Source organism: Anser cygnoides, chromosome 3 (assembly GCF_040182565.1).
Source record: "Anser cygnoides isolate HZ-2024a breed goose chromosome 3, Taihu_goose_T2T_genome, whole genome shotgun sequence".
NCBI lineage: Eukaryota > Metazoa > Chordata > Aves > Anseriformes > Anatidae > Anser > Anser cygnoides.
The window spans coordinates 57,761,989-57,780,550 of NC_089875.1; the positions used below are offsets into that span (position 1 = coordinate 57,761,989).

General features: G+C 44.8%; 1 protein-coding gene across 4 annotated transcripts in view; it reads right to left on the minus strand.

The window, feature by feature from the left end:
* The window catches only part of PHACTR2 (phosphatase and actin regulator 2), a 137,080-nt gene that overhangs the window by 72,960 nt on the left and 45,558 nt on the right, over positions 1 to 18,562 (minus strand). The window contains exon 1 of one of the 4 annotated variants that reach the window (XM_066994222.1): positions 8,173 to 8,426. The exons of the other annotated variants lie outside the window; for them this stretch is intronic. Within the exon in view, the coding sequence (XP_066850323.1) occupies positions 8,173 to 8,215 (43 nt within the window). The 5' untranslated portion in view covers positions 8,216 to 8,426. Of the gene's footprint in view, positions 1 to 8,172; positions 8,427 to 18,562 lie in introns of those variants that run through there. 4 annotated transcript variants of the gene reach the window in all.

Sequence of the window (18,562 nt, forward strand, 5' to 3'; positions counted from 1 at the left end):
TAAGTGGTTACAAGTCTAACTGCTTGTCTGTACCCCACTGAATCTACGTGTTTCATAAACGCAAAATGAAAGTGTCAGTTCTTTGTTGACTCTCAGGATTTGGGGAGGGGGTGAATGGAGTGGGAGTGTTTAAAGAAAAAAAGCCCCCAGGAGATTAGTTCTCAGCCTGGCTGACTTTATATTGCTTGTTATGACAGGTAAGCTTCAGGTAAGTTGATCTCTGGGGGCTATAAGCAAGAAAAATGTACAGGATGAAAGTCACAAAGCTGACAGGCCCTTCCTATTTGCAGCTGCATTGTGTTTTTGCCTCAGGATGCTACTGCGTTGGTTAACATCGCCTGTTTGGCAGCCAAACATAAGAAATCTCCATGCGTCCATTAAACAGCAGAGGCTGGAGACCTACAAGCCACATTGAGGTTTACCAAAGCCTCATGGGTCACAAAGGGCTGGTTAGGAGTAAGTATCTCAGGCCTCTCACTCGCTATAGTATCTGCAAAAACTGGCTGGGGGCATATTAGGACGTAAGTTGGGCCTACAGCACCGTGACTCCGCCATGAACTGCTGTGCCTTTTGGCATCGGTGCAACAACACATATCGACATAGATTAGGATCTGGGATACATCAGCAGAGGTAGCAGCTTGCTGAGGACAAAGACAAGGGCGCTGGCGCACAGAGCTGGCTTCCCAGACCCAATTTCACTCCCGCTAAGTGCTATTTTATGTAGCTCAGGTAGCTACCAAACACAAGCTTGGATCCAGATCGCTTTCTGTTGCCTATCCTGGTAGTTGCCTTGACCACCGTTTTCTGCTGGTTTGGGCAGTGAGAGTACAGACATCTCACAACACGAATTAAAAAGCACATTTGCAGGGGCAGGGGTGCAGGTTGAGCTCTGGGAACAGGCCCTGCTTTCCTGACAGCTTGCAGAGCTAGGAGAGCGGTACCACAGCCCGGTTCTGTTCAAGGAAACATCACGCAGATTCGCTGGTAGCCAAAGCAGGAATCAGAGAGGGAAAAGGCAACACACACTTTGCAGTTTACATCTTTTCAATGAAACTTCATTTTCATAAGGGTATTGTTGTCACAGGCTTTTGTATAAATAGTCAGACCTGCCAAGTGACAGTGTTATCACAGGCTTACAGTATTATATAGAAGCGTGGCGTCCAACTCACAGATAGCCAATCACCATAAACCAGACAGTAAGTCAGTATCTTCACATTTTTTCTCATTTTATTTGCATGCGACCTGTCTGCATATCCCTGACTACCATACAAAATGGCAGTGCAACCGAGACCCTCATTTTTCCCTAGCTTTTTTTCCCCACTTGCACTGGTCATCACGGCTGTTTAAAGCAGTGAGAAAACACAAAGGTAAACTGGACTTTCGCTTTGGACAGAGACTTTGTTTCCAGGTGCCTGAAAAACAAGCCATAGACAGAAGAAATCTGTTCCTATGCAGTAACCTTGTATAAGGCCTGTGAGCAACTTAAGTCTGAAATCAAATTCCCTAATAATGAGCCTCCACGTGATGGACAGGGGTAACTGCATTGTCTGTACAGACTGTTAGTCCAAAACACCGTATGGATTGCAAATAGGCAAGGCTAAATTGATTCACAAAGTGTAATGTTATAACCCAGCCCAGAAAATGGAAAAAAAGGCACCAAAAAAGCCAAGAGAGGACACCCAGCACTGTTACCCATGAGATTCTAGTCAGAGATAGTGAGAAAACAGCTCATCTTTACCACCTGTATCAGTTTGATGTTCACAGTGACCTTCCTGACTTGTTCCGACTGAAACATTTCCATAATACAACATTATACAAAATAACATGCTCTAGAGCCACAGCATAGTTTTAGATTTGCCAAAAAATACACCTGGCAACCTAGGAGTTATAGAGATCACCTGAGAACAGACGTAAATGACCCAGTTCGGTTCATTGGTTCAAAGGCACACTCAAAGCTTGCCTTTGATTCTGTTTTGGGGAAAAAAATAAGAAACCCTCACTGTCTGCCTACCTTGCCTGATGATGGTCTGTATTCCTGTTTTCTTTCTCTTCCTCTTTGCACGTATTTTTAACATCAGTATCATTATGTGGCTTGAAAACGGATCTGACCAAAAGCTTCTCAGTAACGTTGGCAGAACCAAATTCTGTTGACTCACAAGCACATGCAACATTAAACTGCCTGTTACCAGAGCCAAATAACCATCACCGGCAAACTTCCACCTCTATTTTTCCCCCTATGCCTAGCGCTGGCCTTGCCCAGACACATGAAAATCCCTCTATCACACTGCCACGGTTCCCATCAGAAAGAGCACAGGACCAGGAATCCCACTTAGGCCAACTAGAGAAGGCAATGAAGGGACTCTTCAAGAAGCACTCCTCCTCCATATGGGACTGAATAGCACCTGGTTTGGGCATTTCTGTGGATCAGAAATGTTTTTCTAGCCATTGCTACGACTGAAAAACTACAAGCGGAAGTAAATTCCTAAAGCAGCCTAAGTATCGGCTGAAGTATTTGTAAAAAATGCATCAGTGATTGCTCCAAAGCCTTAAATGAACTCTATTTTTTAATCATCAGCATGTTCTAAAAGAACTAAAGCAAAAAAATAAATCCCAACCCAGCAGTGATTCAGAAGTATTTTTCAGAAATGTTAACCACTTCTTCATTTTTAGCCCTAGAAACGCATCATTGTCCAAAACAATTCAAGGATAACTCTAAGGGGGTAAAAACACACGAAGAGAGATATTAACATTCAAGCATTTCCTGCTTTTAATAGGTGGGTCTGTGATAGGGCTCAAGCACTGACGAGGACTTGGGAGATCTTTTTTTTCTCCTTCTGGTTGTGTCTTAGGCCCACTGAGTGATTTCAAGTAGGCTGTCCTGCTTCCTCAGGCTCAGCCTTCCCATTTAAATCAAGGAATATTATGAAAACAACTGGAAAGTGTTTTGGAACCTGTAATGAGAAACGCCATCTAAGAACAAGGCATCACTATCCACGAGCAGTAAGAAAGCTGAGGAAGAGGACCTAGGAAGGAAGGACAACTGATCCAAGGGGCGGCTGAGATCTTACAGGGTGAGATCAGTTTTTAGCGTGCCTTAGCACAGGGGGCTCAGGGGGCAAATGAGAGCTCCTGGGAGCTTCTGGGGGAAGTATCAGGGTGGCCATCTGATAACACAACTCCATACAAACCTGGTCAGCACACGGGGCTTTACAGCCCCGTCAGCGTTGACCTCCTTGGAGATGGTTCTCGTTCTCCTCATAGCAGATGAGGAAGGTGATGGAAGGTTAATGCTGCAAACAGGTGATCAGTGACTACCAAACATCAGCACACGAAGCCATCTCAGCCAGCATGCCTGAAACGAAAGGTCACCTCTGCTGGCAGCAGCAGGGGAGAACTCTTGGCATCCTTGAAGCAGCCTCAGAGCGAGAAGAGGTGACACGCTGCCCCATAAATAAATACTGATTCACTTCACATGGTCACACTTGGACCTTCCCTGACAGCACAAGCCAGAACATGGTTTTGGGTACTGAGACCCACATTTACCCAGGAGTTTCTATTATTTTGGTGTTTCAGCCCACAACACACAAGGACCAACTTTTAAAAGGTCTAAACACTTACAGATCCCATTAGCAATAGGTGAATTTGTGGCTACCCATTCTGTCTGAAAACATGGGCTTTCTGGGCCTTTGACAAGGTATCTAAAGTATTCAGTCCCTCAGCCCAAATCCTGGGGCAAACTGTCCACTTAATTAGTCCAAATCCCGGAGCTACCACATCTGCAGCCCCATCTGACAACACAGGTAAGATGAGAAAGAGTTTGCCATGCTCAAGATCCACAAAACCAGAAAAGCTTTGGATGCAAATTTAGCAGAATCTGAAAACAGATTTCCCTTTACATCGTACTTATAACTCTTCCAGAATTTACAAAACCATAAAGAAGGGACAAAAAAAGAATAGGATTCCCAGTGCAGTACTGCGAGGATTCAGCCTCCGAGCCCTCAGTCAATTTAAACCTGGGGAAAAAAAAAAAAACCACACCAAAGATGATGCTCTCTGCCAAGAACTTCCTTTGAGACTACGGGCAAGTCATTTAGTGCTTCACCTCAAATGGGACTTGACTTTTTAGCTAAATATCTTGCCTTTCCTTTCTTTAAAGTGCACTGGTAACTGAAATGACCTGCTAACAGGTGTGTTGTGAGTAGCTCAGTGCACCTGTAAATGCTTTGAGATACCCTGCTGTAATGTGCAATGATGTCAAAGTTCTTCCACTTTTAAAAGGAAGAGAAGCTGGAAGAGAAAAATAAATTTTATCTTTTTCCCCAATTAGGAATTATTACTATAAGCGCTTTGTCTGCACCTTCAGATTTGCAGTGGACTGAGTCAGGATGAAAATTTAAGGCTGTTGCTGAATATCTCCATAGGAGCAGAAATTCTTGCTCCAGCACAGCATCATCAGTACAGCTCAGAAGTAGCTACTACTGTGGAGTGCTGCTGGAATAACTTCTCTTCCATGACAAACCCTGATATTGCTGCACGGATAACCAACTACTTTGGCTGTCAACACCTGGAACTGCTGAAACAAACATCAGTTTTCCATTTCATTTCAGAATTAAGATAAGTTTGCCCAGTTAAGGCAATTACAATTTCTCTGCACAGACACAGGTGAAGCTGCTGTTTTCTTGTCAATTAAGAGGAAATCCCATAATGCCAAGAGAGATGAAAAAGAACAGTCTGAGAAACATGTTAACTTTTGACCTATGGTAATTATTTCACTGAGTGCCAAAGTCAACAAACAACAGGATCCTGAGAGTAACTGCTTTCATCTCATGGGGTGAGCTGGGTGGGAAATGGTTTTCCTGTGCTGTCGAAGTACATTTTCATGTCCTGGAAAAAAAAAAAATCTGGTCTATAACAGGATGAACCCAAGCCTGACAATTTGTGCTCTGTTTCTACTAAATGTATAAGATGAAAGGAACTCCCACCCATCCCACAGTAAACAGACCCATGGATTACGCACGTACGCGGCTCTTTGCAGATCAGTACAGGGATCTGGCCCCCGTCTTCAGCTCACACAGCTGAACACCCTGACATCAGGGCAGGAGGTTCTTGAGACCTGCCCTTTACAGCCTGCTCCTTCCCCTCTATACACTCAGCTGTGCTCCACAGACTCCATGCTGAACTGACGGATGCCCTTCTAGGAACACCTATAGATGTGTTTTTACCATGCCTCATTTTTTGACAAGTCATAACTGCAAAAAAAAATCACCAGAAATCTTTTCCACCCCATTGAAAATACCCTTTTTCTTTTTTTTCTTTAAGTGTTTGCTTCGCAATATGACAATCACACTTCCACTTGAGGACTCAGATGTTTGCCAGTACTCTGTATGGTACTGAATCACCCAAGAACAAACCCAAAAGGAAAAAACGCACAACTCTTATCTTTTGATAAGCTGTTTATCAGAAAGAAGTAATAGCCTTTGCATATGATAGCTGATAACCCCAAAAAGCACCAAACCCTAGCCAATGAATGAAGAGAGAGCACTTTAATCAAGTCCTGCCAGGCATGGGATAATCACAGAAGAGGAAGGAAGACGAACAAGGACAGTATGCACTCATCCTTTTCCACGTATCTACGCTGTCTTGCTATCACTGGCCAATTCCTTTTTTCTGTCCACAGTTGCAGACCACGACAAATAACAAACAAGCTTTAGAAAATGAATCTAAATGCCAGCGAAATTGGAACTGAGAGGGAGAAGGAACAACAGATTGCCTGCTGGGTGTCCAAAGACAGCTAAGACCTGCTTTGCTGTCCATCTACCCATCACAGTTAGGGGAGGAGACCAAAGCCCTGGTTCTTCTGCCCAAAATACTTGAACACCCACAGCTGACAGCAAACCCCAGGGAGAGAGCATTGCTGCATACAAACGTTGCATGTAGAAGTTGCTGGAAGGCAGTGGGACACAAAAACACCATTCCTCCTCTCTGTACAGAGCTCTGCTCTGGCTGGTGTGAATAAGCATTTGCTGAGTTGAGAACTTAAGAGTTTTATAGGAAGGCCTCAGTCTTGCACTTAACCCAGCGGGAAAGTGCCCACAGGACGTCGGGCTGTTTAAATATTTCAGTTTATATTTCCCTTTCCAAGAGTAAAATCTTTTATTTAAAGTAAATCTTTAAAGAATGGAGGGGAAAAAAAAAAAGCAGGACATTGAATTGTGCTCATACTGAGTATTGTATTATACGGTATATTGTATTTATTATAACACCCTTTCAGGAAAAATCTTTTACTTGAGTTTTCTGTATCAAACCATTTTCAGCCTATCAGCCCAGCTGAGGCCCCGCTGTGATTCACCAGTACCGTGCCCTGCTGTGCCCAGAAAACAGTCCCTCTGAACCCCACATGGGCACATGAAGGGCATGAGAGAGCAGGATCACAACCCCTAAAGGCTGGCGTGTTTGGGGAGAAGAATGGAGCCAACAGGCAAGCGACTTCTCACAGCTGCTTTTGTTTGGCTCACTAGGGATCTGAATGCACTATTGATTCCTTGGCACTAAAACACTAAAACTGTGCGTACAAGACAGGGATCTCCTTCAACTCTAATCTCTAGCAGCTGTCAAAGACTTGAACAGCTTGTCGTTGGCCGGCGTGCCAAAATCAATGAAGATTTTAGGATTCCTCGCGTAAGGGGCGATCAGTCTCAATCGGAAGCAATGGGAGCCAGGCCCCGCCCTGACTGAGCTGGACCAGGCATCCCAAACTTCGTGATATATTGAGCATTCAGACCATGCCCGCACAGCAGATGAGAGAAAATACACAGTTCTGCCCCTCACGAACGTCCCTGCCCCAAGGGCTTCTCGTTGAGGGCATGCTCTCCCAACATTTCCGATGGGGCTGAACCTGCAGCGGGACTGCTCTTCTGCGAGACCTCCTGAAGGCTCCAGCAGTGTCTCAAGCCCACTGCTCTTGAATGGGTGATGACAAGAATTTATTTGGCTGCACCAAGGTAGCATCGTTATAATCCGCACCTTCAGATAACTGCATCTTATTGCTCCTGATTGGAAATACCATTTTCTGTTAGGGAAATATTCAAGGGTGACGTTTTTTTCTTGTAGTTAAACCTACAAATCCAGCCCAGTTACAGCGCAGTCACATTCTGCGGAGACAACGCAAGCCCAGCTATGATTTGTCAAAATACAGGCCCCCCTCCTGCCAAAATAACCCCAAAATACACTTTTGCACATAGCAGCTCAGACGCGTTTTGGTACAGGAAGTTTAACAAAAGCTTTTAACCCGTACATCTGTTTCCTCACAGCTGTTTCCTCAGTGCCTACCTCGGTACAATCCTAACGTGCTGGCTGCCGGGCGAGACCTTCAGCAAGATGGGGAAACGCACTGGAAATGGTCCAACGTAACGCTTGGCAGAAGAAGAAATCGTCCAAGATTTTTTCCTGGGGTGGTACGAGGGGAAAGCTGCACCACGGACAACACAACGAAGCTTTGCTAAAACGTAGGTGTTACTGCTAAAGCTATACTTGAATGTCCCATGAAGAGAAGAAAGGGGGGAAAAGGGAATAAAGGAAATCTGTTGTACTGTCTCCTGGTAGACAGAACATTCCTACGTTAAAAGCAGCGAGAGAATTAGGAATGAAGTTCAGAAGACAACTGATACAAAGGACTACAATGGGATTTATTTTTTTTTAAATGAACGCAAGGGAAATAGACGTGGAGGAAAAACATGCGTGCGATGCCATTTCTGCAGGAAACTTCAGACCCTGCTGGAACTAATTCAGCCCCTACATCCCACGGCTGCGGGAAGGGACCCACGGCTCCTTCCTACCTCCAGAAAGTCACTCCGCAAGTAACTGCGGCTCCTCCATTAGTAACACTAAGACGAAGTTCCCCTCACATGCTCTTTATTTATTCCCAATAAATACCGCTCACACAGCGAACCGTCCCGGAGCCGAGCGCAGCCAGATGGGCGGGTTACCAGCCGCGCTGCCGGGCGAGGTGCCAGCAGCCCTTTCCTTCCCCAACTTTTTTTTTTTTCTTTTTTTTTTTTAATTTTTCCCCGTTTTGCCCCCTTCTCCTCCCTCCTATTAGTTACCCGGGGGGCACGGAAAGAGGAGCCCGGGGCCGGGCCGGGCACGGGGGGCTCGGGCAGCTCCGGTACTCACCGCCGGGCGGCTCGGGCAGCGTGGAGACCGAGGTCTGTCCCATGGCTCGGCCGGGAGGCGCCCCGCCGTCACGCCGCCCGCCGGGGGCGCAGCCTCCTCCGCCGCGGCTGCTCCCGGGGGGCCGGGGCCGGGGCCGGGGCCGGGGCCGCGCCGCCCGCCGGCTGGCGGGGGGCGGCTGCTCCCGGAGCGGCGGCGGCGGCGGTGTCCCGGCGGCCGCCCCTCATGCTGCCGGGGCACGGCTCCGAGCGGGACGGAGGCCCCGGCGCCGCGCCCACCGCGGCCCCCGCCCCCGGCACCGCCTCGGCCCCGCTCGGGGCCCTCCCCGGGGCCGTGACGGGTGGTGGGCCGGGACGGCAGCCCCCGGCAGCCAGCTCTCTGCTCCGAGGAGTGGAAGAAGGGACGCGGCCAGGGGGATCAGCCAAGGGGGACGGCTCGGGGCAAATGGAGGCGTCCTGCCTAGCACCGGGGCAAAGGGAACAAAGTTTCTAGTTTTCGTTATTATTTTTCGTTTAATGCGTAATCCAAGCCCTGCTGCGGGCTTAATCCTAGAACAAACAGGCAACTGTTAGCCGATGGAGGATAAAAAAAGAAAAACACACAAAAAGATCCCAAACATCTCAAGTGCCTGGTGGCTATTGCCGCTCAGTACCTAGGAACAGGCAGGAAGATGCATCACACGGGGACACGGAAGGCTCTTGTGAAGAACATGCCAGGGAACGTCTGTTAGTGAGACACAGGGTGAAGTTAGCACGGTGTTGAGTGGCATGGGAGTCCTAGAGAGGGTGGCTGAGGAGATTTCTGGCCTTCCAACATCACGGTGTTGGTACTGCGATGGTGTTTTGGGAGACGTCTGCGTCTCCGTGAGGCCCGTGCTCAGAAAGCAAATAAGGTTAACAGCAGCAGCCGCTTAGCCTGGCATCAGTCATGGGCAGAAGAGTCTTGTAGTCAACTAAGACACAGCAAATAGACAAGAATACAACTAACACCAATCTTCATGTTTTTTATAGAAAACTAGTCTTAGTAAACAAACCTATTCCCTTGTTCGATGCGATTAACACTTCCAGTTCCCAAAGGTACTGGCTTGAGTGTAACAGACTTCCGTCAGGTATTTGATTTAGTACGAGAGGAAAAAGCGAGGACAACACAAAATTGCCAAAGCACAAACAGATGAAGAACTAGATAAATGAAAAGAAGACCAATTGCTTGCGGGGCACTAACATTTAACGAGGGTGCTTCTGTTGGAGAGCTGTAGGGAGGCTCTCGGTGCTTTCATCGGCCATCTAGAGAGGAATTATTTCAAACAGCTCTGAAAGGCTAAATAAATCATTCCTGGCAGCAATTTTAGGTGGAGTAAATATTACCAGAGTGATAACGAGGACAAGGCAGTCAAAGACTTATCTGGATTATTTAATAAACTCAGGTCGTTCAAGTAAGTTTGAATAGGGTCAGAAGAACGAAGTCAGACACGAAGGATTGAGCAATGCAGCCTGCAGGAGCTGTATCTGAGAAAGCTGATGCATGTGAGCTGCTGCTGATGCAAAGGAAAGGTAATATTCTCATTTGGATGTGCAAATAGGAAAATGGTAAGTAGAGATACAGTTACATCATTGTGCTTCTTATCAGACAAAAAACACTATACAGTGTCTAGTGCTGCTGTCTGCAGCTTTAGAAAAACCCTGAAAGTTGGGAGACAACTCAAAGTCCACAAGATGAGATGCAAAGTGCAACAAGTGCTCTCCAGCAAAAGGCTTGGTGTGGATGTACACAGGAAAGACTGACACAGGTGCCGCATTTCAATATACAAGTGTGAGAAGAGCAAGTATTACAGCGCTCCTGGCAATCCAGGAGTCCCCTGCAGAGCACAGCATTGTAGAAAAGTGACAGGGACACGTACAGAGACACCAGACTGAGCTATGCAGCAGGAGTTAAGAAAGACACTAGAGGAGATGCTCTGATGATCCCTCCTTCCACGCAAGGAAATGCTTCCTGAAGCTTCTTAAACAACTGAATCCTAGCACGTCTTTCTCAGAAGAAGATTTTTTTTTTCCCCAACAATTCCCCACATTTATTACCTTGAAAAATGACTTTAAAAGGGTTTGTTTTGAGAAACTTGAATTCTCCCTTTGGAGTTACTTGTAAACAGGAACATAAAAGTGCTCCTGTCTGCCTCTGGTGGATCTCATTAATTTTATCAAAGGAATTTGTGTTCCCCTACCCAGTTTACAATGCAAACGTATAGATCATCTGTCTGCAATGATTCCTGTGAAGGTAATAAACTCCTCAAAGTCTATTCGTAAGCACATAAAACGGGTATAGCTATCACATCCTCCAGTCCTGGTGAATTAATTGCCAATACTTTTTTTCCCCCCCAAAAAAAATTAATTGCTGGTTGTGATTTTCTTTTATATCATTTCTTTGCAGCCATCTCATTGCAAGGGTCCTGTCACCACCATACCCCAGTGGTGGTTAGCGGTATGTTGCAGAACTACTCTGGTAGGACTACTACTCTACAAAATCAGGGAGTTCAGTTCTAGTTTAGGGAAGATAAATATTAATTTATAATACTAACAGACTGTAGGCATATCATATAGAATAAGAAAATGAAGCTTCTGATTATAAAATGTACCAAAAGAGCAAACATTCAACAAGAAATAATTTGCTTGCATTAGCACATTTAAAGGTCTTATTAAGGAGATTTATAGATCCTTTATTCAGCCTTTGCAAAGTGGGCAATAGCAAACACTCTCTCGTTTCCAAACAGGGAATACTAGTTAAATATGAAATATTCATAAAAAATAAAATATTTAAAATAGCACTGATCTATAGAACACTTATGTCTCTTTCTGCTTTATCTCCTACCTAGAGATGCAAAAAAAGTAACATATATTTGTTCGGCTACTCCAGTCACAGTCATTAGTGGTCTTAAATTGGGAAAAAAAACATCACTTTTCTGCTTAAATCTTGCTTTTTAAGGTGTTAGATTGAAGAATTCACCTTATGACTCACTAACAAGAGGGTACTCTGAAACTTCAACAGTGTATGAGAAGACACCTACCAGTATCAACTATGAGAGAAACTGGACAGTCAATTATATATTACATTTCTCATATGTAGAGCTATATTTATGCAATTGGCTCCACATAGAAGAGATTCTAGCATCCTACTGACATTCCCCTATGAGCATCCACATAAAATACATACATTTAGTATTCAGTTGTCTAGAGACTTTCAATCTACAATATGATAGAGATATTTTAATCTGTGTAGTAAATTTCTTGCGACGAAGCTGGCTTTCAGGACAGTTAAAAGTTTAAGAATATGATAATGTTTGATAACAATTGATTCTAGCAGAGATTTGAGATTGCAATTAATACATTTGTATGAATTCACTTTTTTTTAGATGTTTTTTCCACTTCATCTTTAAAAAAATAATGAGATGAGACGCAAATGGACTACCCAGTCGTTTGTAGTTGTTACGGTCTTTGAAGAACTGAAGTTTCCTGAAGTCCAGAATTACAAGCAAAGCTAAAATGTCCCAAAAGATAAAAGTGAGAATTTCAGGATTAAAATTTCCACTTTAATTTTAGCCAGGGCTAATCTTGTACTGAGGAAAATGCTGCAAGAAGATGTTGAAACATGGACATATATTCCAGCCAGGTGGGGAAGCTGAGGTTCAGCTGATGGGTGGCACAGGTCCCAGTAAGTGGTGCCCAGCTGCCCTGACACAACATTCACATAAATGTGGTCAGTGGATGCAGTGTCCTAGTTAGGTTTTGGTGTCAGAACTGTGGTTATCTGATTGCATCGTGCTACCTGCACCTTTCTTCCCTTCTTGTCCCAAGTTATTGTGTTGGGTACCGTAGGGAATTCTGTTAAACTCCGCACTTGCTCAAATCTTCCACCAAAAGAGGAAGAATAGCTTCTTCGTGAACTTCAGAAGTGTTTGTAGAACACAAATACTGCATGTTGTATAAATGGCTAGAATGAGGTCTCTTTACTGGAGAGAATGTAAAATTTAAAAATAGTTTCCAAGGGAGAGTGGAATAATGCACAGCTTTTAACCTCTCTCATACATCAAAGAACAAACTCCATCCCATCAGTAAAGCTTCAAAGAAGGCTGTATTTCAGTGGGCTTATTATACTGGGACGACTGATGGCACTACATGACCTACAATGTGTAGGATGCTGTTGTCCCATCTTTAGAGCTCTTTAGGATCACATTCAGTAAAGAGGCATTTTTAAAAAGTGAATTTATATTACTCTTCCTTCAGTCAGTGAGATTAAGTTATGGCACTAAACATAACAGAAGCTATAAGGAGAGGATACCTTATTTAACCAGAGGATTCAGAATGCAAGACTGGCAAAAGTATTCAACCTAGTAAGAGGAAAAAATATTAATCGAAATATAAATATGAAATAAAATACAGTGCAGAGCTGGTAGAAGAGGAGCAGCACTGCATCCTACAGACTGTAGAACTGTGTAATTAAGTGAACAAAGCAAAGGTTATGATATGAGCAAACATGAACAAGAAGATAAATATTTTTTTTTAGTCATAGTTCACACTAAGGTTTATAACAAGGACAATGAATTTGTACCTGCTTGTAGAGAGCTTGCAGCTACAAACAGGAGGAGTCTGGAGAGGGCACCACACGAGCCCGTTTGCTCAAGACTAGAACATCGACTGGATGTAGTTCTTAAACAGGCGCTGTCAAAATAAAAAACCCTAGATTGTTCTCTCACTTGGAAATAAATTTTTAAAAATATTTCAAAAATATTTTATAATATGTTTGTGTCCTTTTTTCATATTGAATAGCCATTCAATAACAATTCTGTGTTCTCGCAGTGTCACCTCCCATTTCCCATACACAAATACAGCACAAAAAGAGTTTGAAGTCTCTTTTTAAAAGGAGGCCATTGTGTCTGAGAGATCATCAGCAATCTACGGCTTCCCCTTCCCCCCTCAAAACAACCCCACATACATACTTTCTGCATAGTCGAATGAAAGGGAGCTATGCAGAGCAGCTAGCTGAGAGGAACCTCTGTAGTTCAGTCTTTAAATTTGGAAGCTAGGGGTTCAAAGCCTTAGGCCAATGCAATTAATATGCTAATGAGGACTATTCTGATTAAAACAAATAGTGGGCATTCCTTGGATGAGATCTGCTTGTACAGCAGTAAGGCTGCGCTGGGAGACTGCACTAGGCTGGCCCTTACCTAAGAGAGGTCTGAGGGGCTGAGACTTTTATCAGTGTTCAGGTGATCTTGGCTCTGTTTCAGTATCTCCTCGTATTTGCCCTCCCCAGCTTGCTGCCATCGCAAGCACAGCTGGGCAAACTTATCCGTGGCAATTTGGCACAGGCAGTTTTTCTTTCTGCTCACAAATCATCTGCAAATAGGCTGTGCATTTACAAACTTGTTTGCTAGCCTAAATTATTCACCAAACACTTTGTAGGCAAATTTCAGACGGTGGTTAATCACGTAAACAATTCATTGCCACAGCAGTTCAATAATTTATCATCCGGGCCGTGTGCTAGGCACCCTCGGCTGTGTGGCCCTGGCGATGCTCTCTGACTCGGTGCTGTCTGTACCTAGAGGGAACTTTCACAATAGCTGCATCGATATGATTTTAAATGGTTGGTGATGAATGCTTATAGATCTACCCATGTGATTGTAACATCTGATTTGTAGCTTTTGTTGTACCCTTCGACTTACGTTACTCGTGCCCGGCAAGTTGCTCTAGGGAAGGCTTCTACAGAAGTGAACGTTGCGAGTATATTGAAAAATCCCCGTGTTCATTTTAATAACAGTTTGCAGTTTCTCGTGGCACAGAGCTTTGAAAGTAATTTACATAATGCGTGTGGTTGAAAGGCAGAAAACAGAAAGAGCGTGGTCCTGGCACAGATGTTTCTGGAGGCATGGAAAGTAAACGTGCTCGCCTCCTGCATGCACCGTGCTCCTCAGCTTCGGAAACTGCCCTGCTCTCCTGCTGCGCCACCTTCTAATAGCTTCTACATGCTTTCCCTCCATCCCCGTTACTTCCCACAATGTCTTTACAGTGTTTTCCTTCTTTAATGTTCTTTAAGAGCAAATTCTAAATTCTATGACATTTCTCTATTCTGTGTTCATTGCCAATTTTTTTATTTTTTTTTTCCCACTTGAAAATACGTGAAGTCAGTTGCTGTTTTGTTTCAGCAAACCTGACCTACACAGGAACCTTCCATTACTCACAGACCCAGAGTATTTCAACTAGTATTTGGGGCATTATTACTTTCACATCTACTATTTTAGGCGTTACTGGCTACCTGAAGCCTTATGACACAAGTAGCAGGAGTGGTGTACTCTAGGTTTTAGAGAATTTCTGAGCCCAATTGTGCAAGATTATGAAAGGTGATCAAATGAACAGTTCAGACAATGATTAATTAGACCCTTCTGACACCAACAGTGCTGTGTTTTGTTTTGTTTTGAACTTACTGAAAAGTAATACACTATTAAAATGTGTTCTTCAGGGCTCAGATTTTGTTTTACTCTTTAAACTAGAGCAAAGCACTCTGCTGTGCACGCAGGGAAAAAAAGCTTGCTTCTGTCTTTGCTTAAAGCACAAAGGGGAACGGACATACTCAATCCCACTTTGTCCCTAACCCTATACCAGATATTCCTGAAAAAAAGACGAACCCCACAGAGATGTCCCATGATGTATTACCCAGAGTCTGTAAGGTCTTACTTACTGAAGTGAATTGAAGCACCTCAATATACTTATTGAAATGCTAAAGTTCAGGTTTAAATTGTAAACTGTAAATGTTCAAAAACTCTTCTACATTTTTACTGTTGTCAATAATAAGAACTATCAATATTTGTGCTATTCCTAAGTGTTCTCTTTTGTGCAGTCCCGGCAGCTGCCTGTTGCGCTGAGCTTCGCGGTGCAGTGACAGCGCTACGATAGCACATGGCAGCGTTTCCTTTTTCCAAGCAGAAAACAACCGTCAGAAATTTTCCAATCAAGTGTGTATTTATCACCGGGTATCAATTTTGTCTGTGGTTCCAGATTTACGATGAAAGGCAAAAAGGACTGCATTAAAAATTATTAATAGCCTTCCGCCTGTCCTAGTTCAGGCCACTGGGGAAGAAGAGAGCGCTGGTGTAAAAATGCCATACCGGGTTGTGGAATTCCTCAAGAGCTGGGGTTTTGCCAGCTTTCCAAAGACTTCAGCCACTTGGAGTTCGTATCGGTAGTTACAATAAATAGAGTGAGCAGGCCCCACTACTGATAGAAGCTGGCATAGTCCCAGCAGAGAAAATGAAGCAGCTGGAGGTCTGTTCCTACTGTGGGACACCACCACACCTCCTCCGCCTCTTCTTCACCGTAGCAGTGCTCCCAGCACAGGAACACCCCAATTCAGCACCGCAAGGAAAGGCTCCCACCAGCTTCACTGGCTCGCTTGGATATTTTTTCCCTCTCCCATTTGTGCTTAATGGCAGCCTCCTGGCTGTTGCTGCCGCAACAAAGCCAAGTTATCCAGGAGAACTTATCCAGCCTGTCCAGCAGTGCCTCTTCCCTTCAGTCAGCTATGATACCCGTCCCACTGCACCGACCATTTTCCGTAGGAAAACACAGCTTTCTGTTCTTCAGAGCATGTGTCGTGGTTGCTAGCTGCAGCTTTCCCTCCACGTCTCCAGGCTTCTTAATGAATCACTGCTTTTTGGCACCGAAGCAACATAAACACATCATTTGGGATGTCTCTGCCAAACATACGTACACTTAGAGCAGGTTTTGAATGATAGAAACATTTAATGAAATGTTCAGGCTGCATAGCTGAAAGTTGCAAAAAAAGCCAGAAAATGCACATCTGAAGGTCACAATGGTACCATCAGTCCAACAGTGGGGCTCGCCTGGTATATTTTGTGGGACGTGTGGAAGGGGATTTACCAGGAATGCATCAGCTACAGCTCCCACCAGGAAAACCAGTAACAGAAAGCAGCCTAGGAGCAGAGGCCCACTGACCATGGTGGCTGCTAGATGCCTATCTCTTTCCTTCCTCGTCTGCTCATTAACTGACTCAATGTAACTATACATAGCACGGCAGATTTTTACACTGATGCTTCCTAGCCTATATGAAGGGGGAAAAGAGACATCATCAACAACAGTAACAACAAAAAATTAGCAAATTCAAAAATGAAGTTTCTCAGCTGCTTAAACCAGCCACACGTGAACACCCTGAATGCGCGTCCACTTGCTCTTTCTGGCTTGAGCGAGAACTGAGAAAACTCTCATCTTTGGAAAAGCTGAGAGTGTTTGGCACAACCGTTCCTCTAGTTCCTCTCCATTCAATGAGATTTTGGAATGAATTTCAATGTGCTGCTGGACTATAATTAGCTCCGAAGGGCAGGAGACCACAGGGGACCAGCTCCTTCTCCTTCAAATGGGCAGCTGTAAAGACACAACCTTAAATAATATCCTGAACACCAGCAACGTTTGAAACCTGGACCTGGGCCTGATTAACTGCCAGAAGTCAGAATAATCTCTGCCTTTGTTAAATCAAAGTCATTCCCTATGATGCGAGTTAACTACAGAAGTCTCTAGACCAAAAGTACAAGTTCCAGCCTTCAGTTTCATGTCCCCCTTTTTTCTACTATTACGAAAATATGCATCTTTTTCTTTCCCTACTGGGAAAATGCATTTTTTTTCCACTCTCCCATGACTCAAAAACATCCGAAAGATTCTTCCTCTAAGCTTAAGAAAAATGGGGGGGGGGGGGGGGGGGAGGAACTTCACCTTTTGGCAAAGATACAGAATGGAAATTTTTTACTCAAAAGAGGATTTTCAAAAAAAAAAAAAAAAAAGTAAGAAGCATGTGAAAACAAGGGGTTATAATGGAAACTATTTTCATAGCCAGCTCTAAAGTAAGCACTGCTGTTCCAGAGACACATGGTACTGATGCAAACATTGACCCGATGCCAAAATCCCTAGCATGTTAGTGGAATCCGGAAGCGCTGCGATATTAAATACACCTCTAAATGTATGTCAGACATCTCCCCGTGTCTGGTCCGCTTACTCTGCGCGGCACGACGCTGCACGCTTAATTCATTGGTACCTGCAAAGCAGCTAACAGGCCAGCAGTGGAGGTGTTCCCCTTTCCGCGGGCTGGGCTTTTTGCTGCACAGCATGCTCCCCAAAGGGTCTTCTGCAAGCCTGACCTTACTATTCCCACTTGGCAAATACTGAACCCATATCCGCTTTCCATCTGCAGCACTTATACGGCGTGTTTTATTGCAGTGTTTGAGCACCCCTCTCCGGTCCTAGGGGATATATTATTATCCTCAAGGTCAGATTTCCACATTTCATCGGGAGTGTTGTGGGGAAAAGCAGGGGAAGTGCTGCCAGCTCGTGTCACGAAGGGACAGATCTGCTCCCCAGCACAGGGTGGGCCACCCAGACGACATCCAGAACAAAAATTCGTAAATCTCTGTCTCAACCTCACCTTCTTAGGGGTGTCTGGCTGGCTACAGAAGCAATGAAGGTATTGTGCTCAGCCGCGTTTCCTTGCTGGCAGAGCCTGCCTGCTATTTTCTGCCTGCTTACTCCAGCTGCTCCAAGGCATTTAGCCCAGCCCTGGGCAGTTTTCTCCTCCGGCTATCAAGGAAAAGTCCCTGTTTGCACCTACCACAATTACAGCTGTGGTACTTGGCCTGCATCTTTGCCGATTCATTAGAAAAACCCACAACGAGTAAAAGGGTTCTAAATGAGGGTGTAAAATGAATCTCCTGCTTTTGTTCAGCCTGATTATTTATTTGTTTGTTTGTTTGTTTACTTCTGATCCGTGGATTTGTGGCTTTTGCTCAATGTTCCTGCCTTGCAGTGAGACGCAAATACCGATGGGAGGCTTCCCTAAGGAGGGGTGCTTGCAGAGCATCCCTCCCTGCCACTGGAATTCTCTGCAGGTTCCAGAGGGCAGTGACGTCCCCTCCAGGCTGGCTCTGCTGGGGTCTTGGTGCTCTGCCTGCCCGCAGAGGTAGCTGAGTGCCTGCAGAGCACTGATCCAGGCTGGTTCTCCTCTGCCAGGTCTGGTGCAAGCTCCCCGTCTCTTGGTCTTCAAAACCAGCCACCGTCTTTCAGTATCTTCAACAATTTTCCTAACTGGATGTAGTTCTGCTGTTTTTTAGGTTTTACCTAACAGCCTCTGCTAGAGCCATCCTCGATGCCGGGAAGCACATCCTCCCTGCTGAGGGAATGGCTGTGGATAGGGAGGGTTACAGAGGCTCAGGCTTCGCACCCTTTCTGATGGGTGTGGAGGAATGCTGCTCCGGTAACCCGACAACAGCTCCCTTGAGCAGGCTTTCTATTTCTAATGAGTCAGAAGGCGTGGCGAGGTTTGCCTAAAATGACTCCCATACACA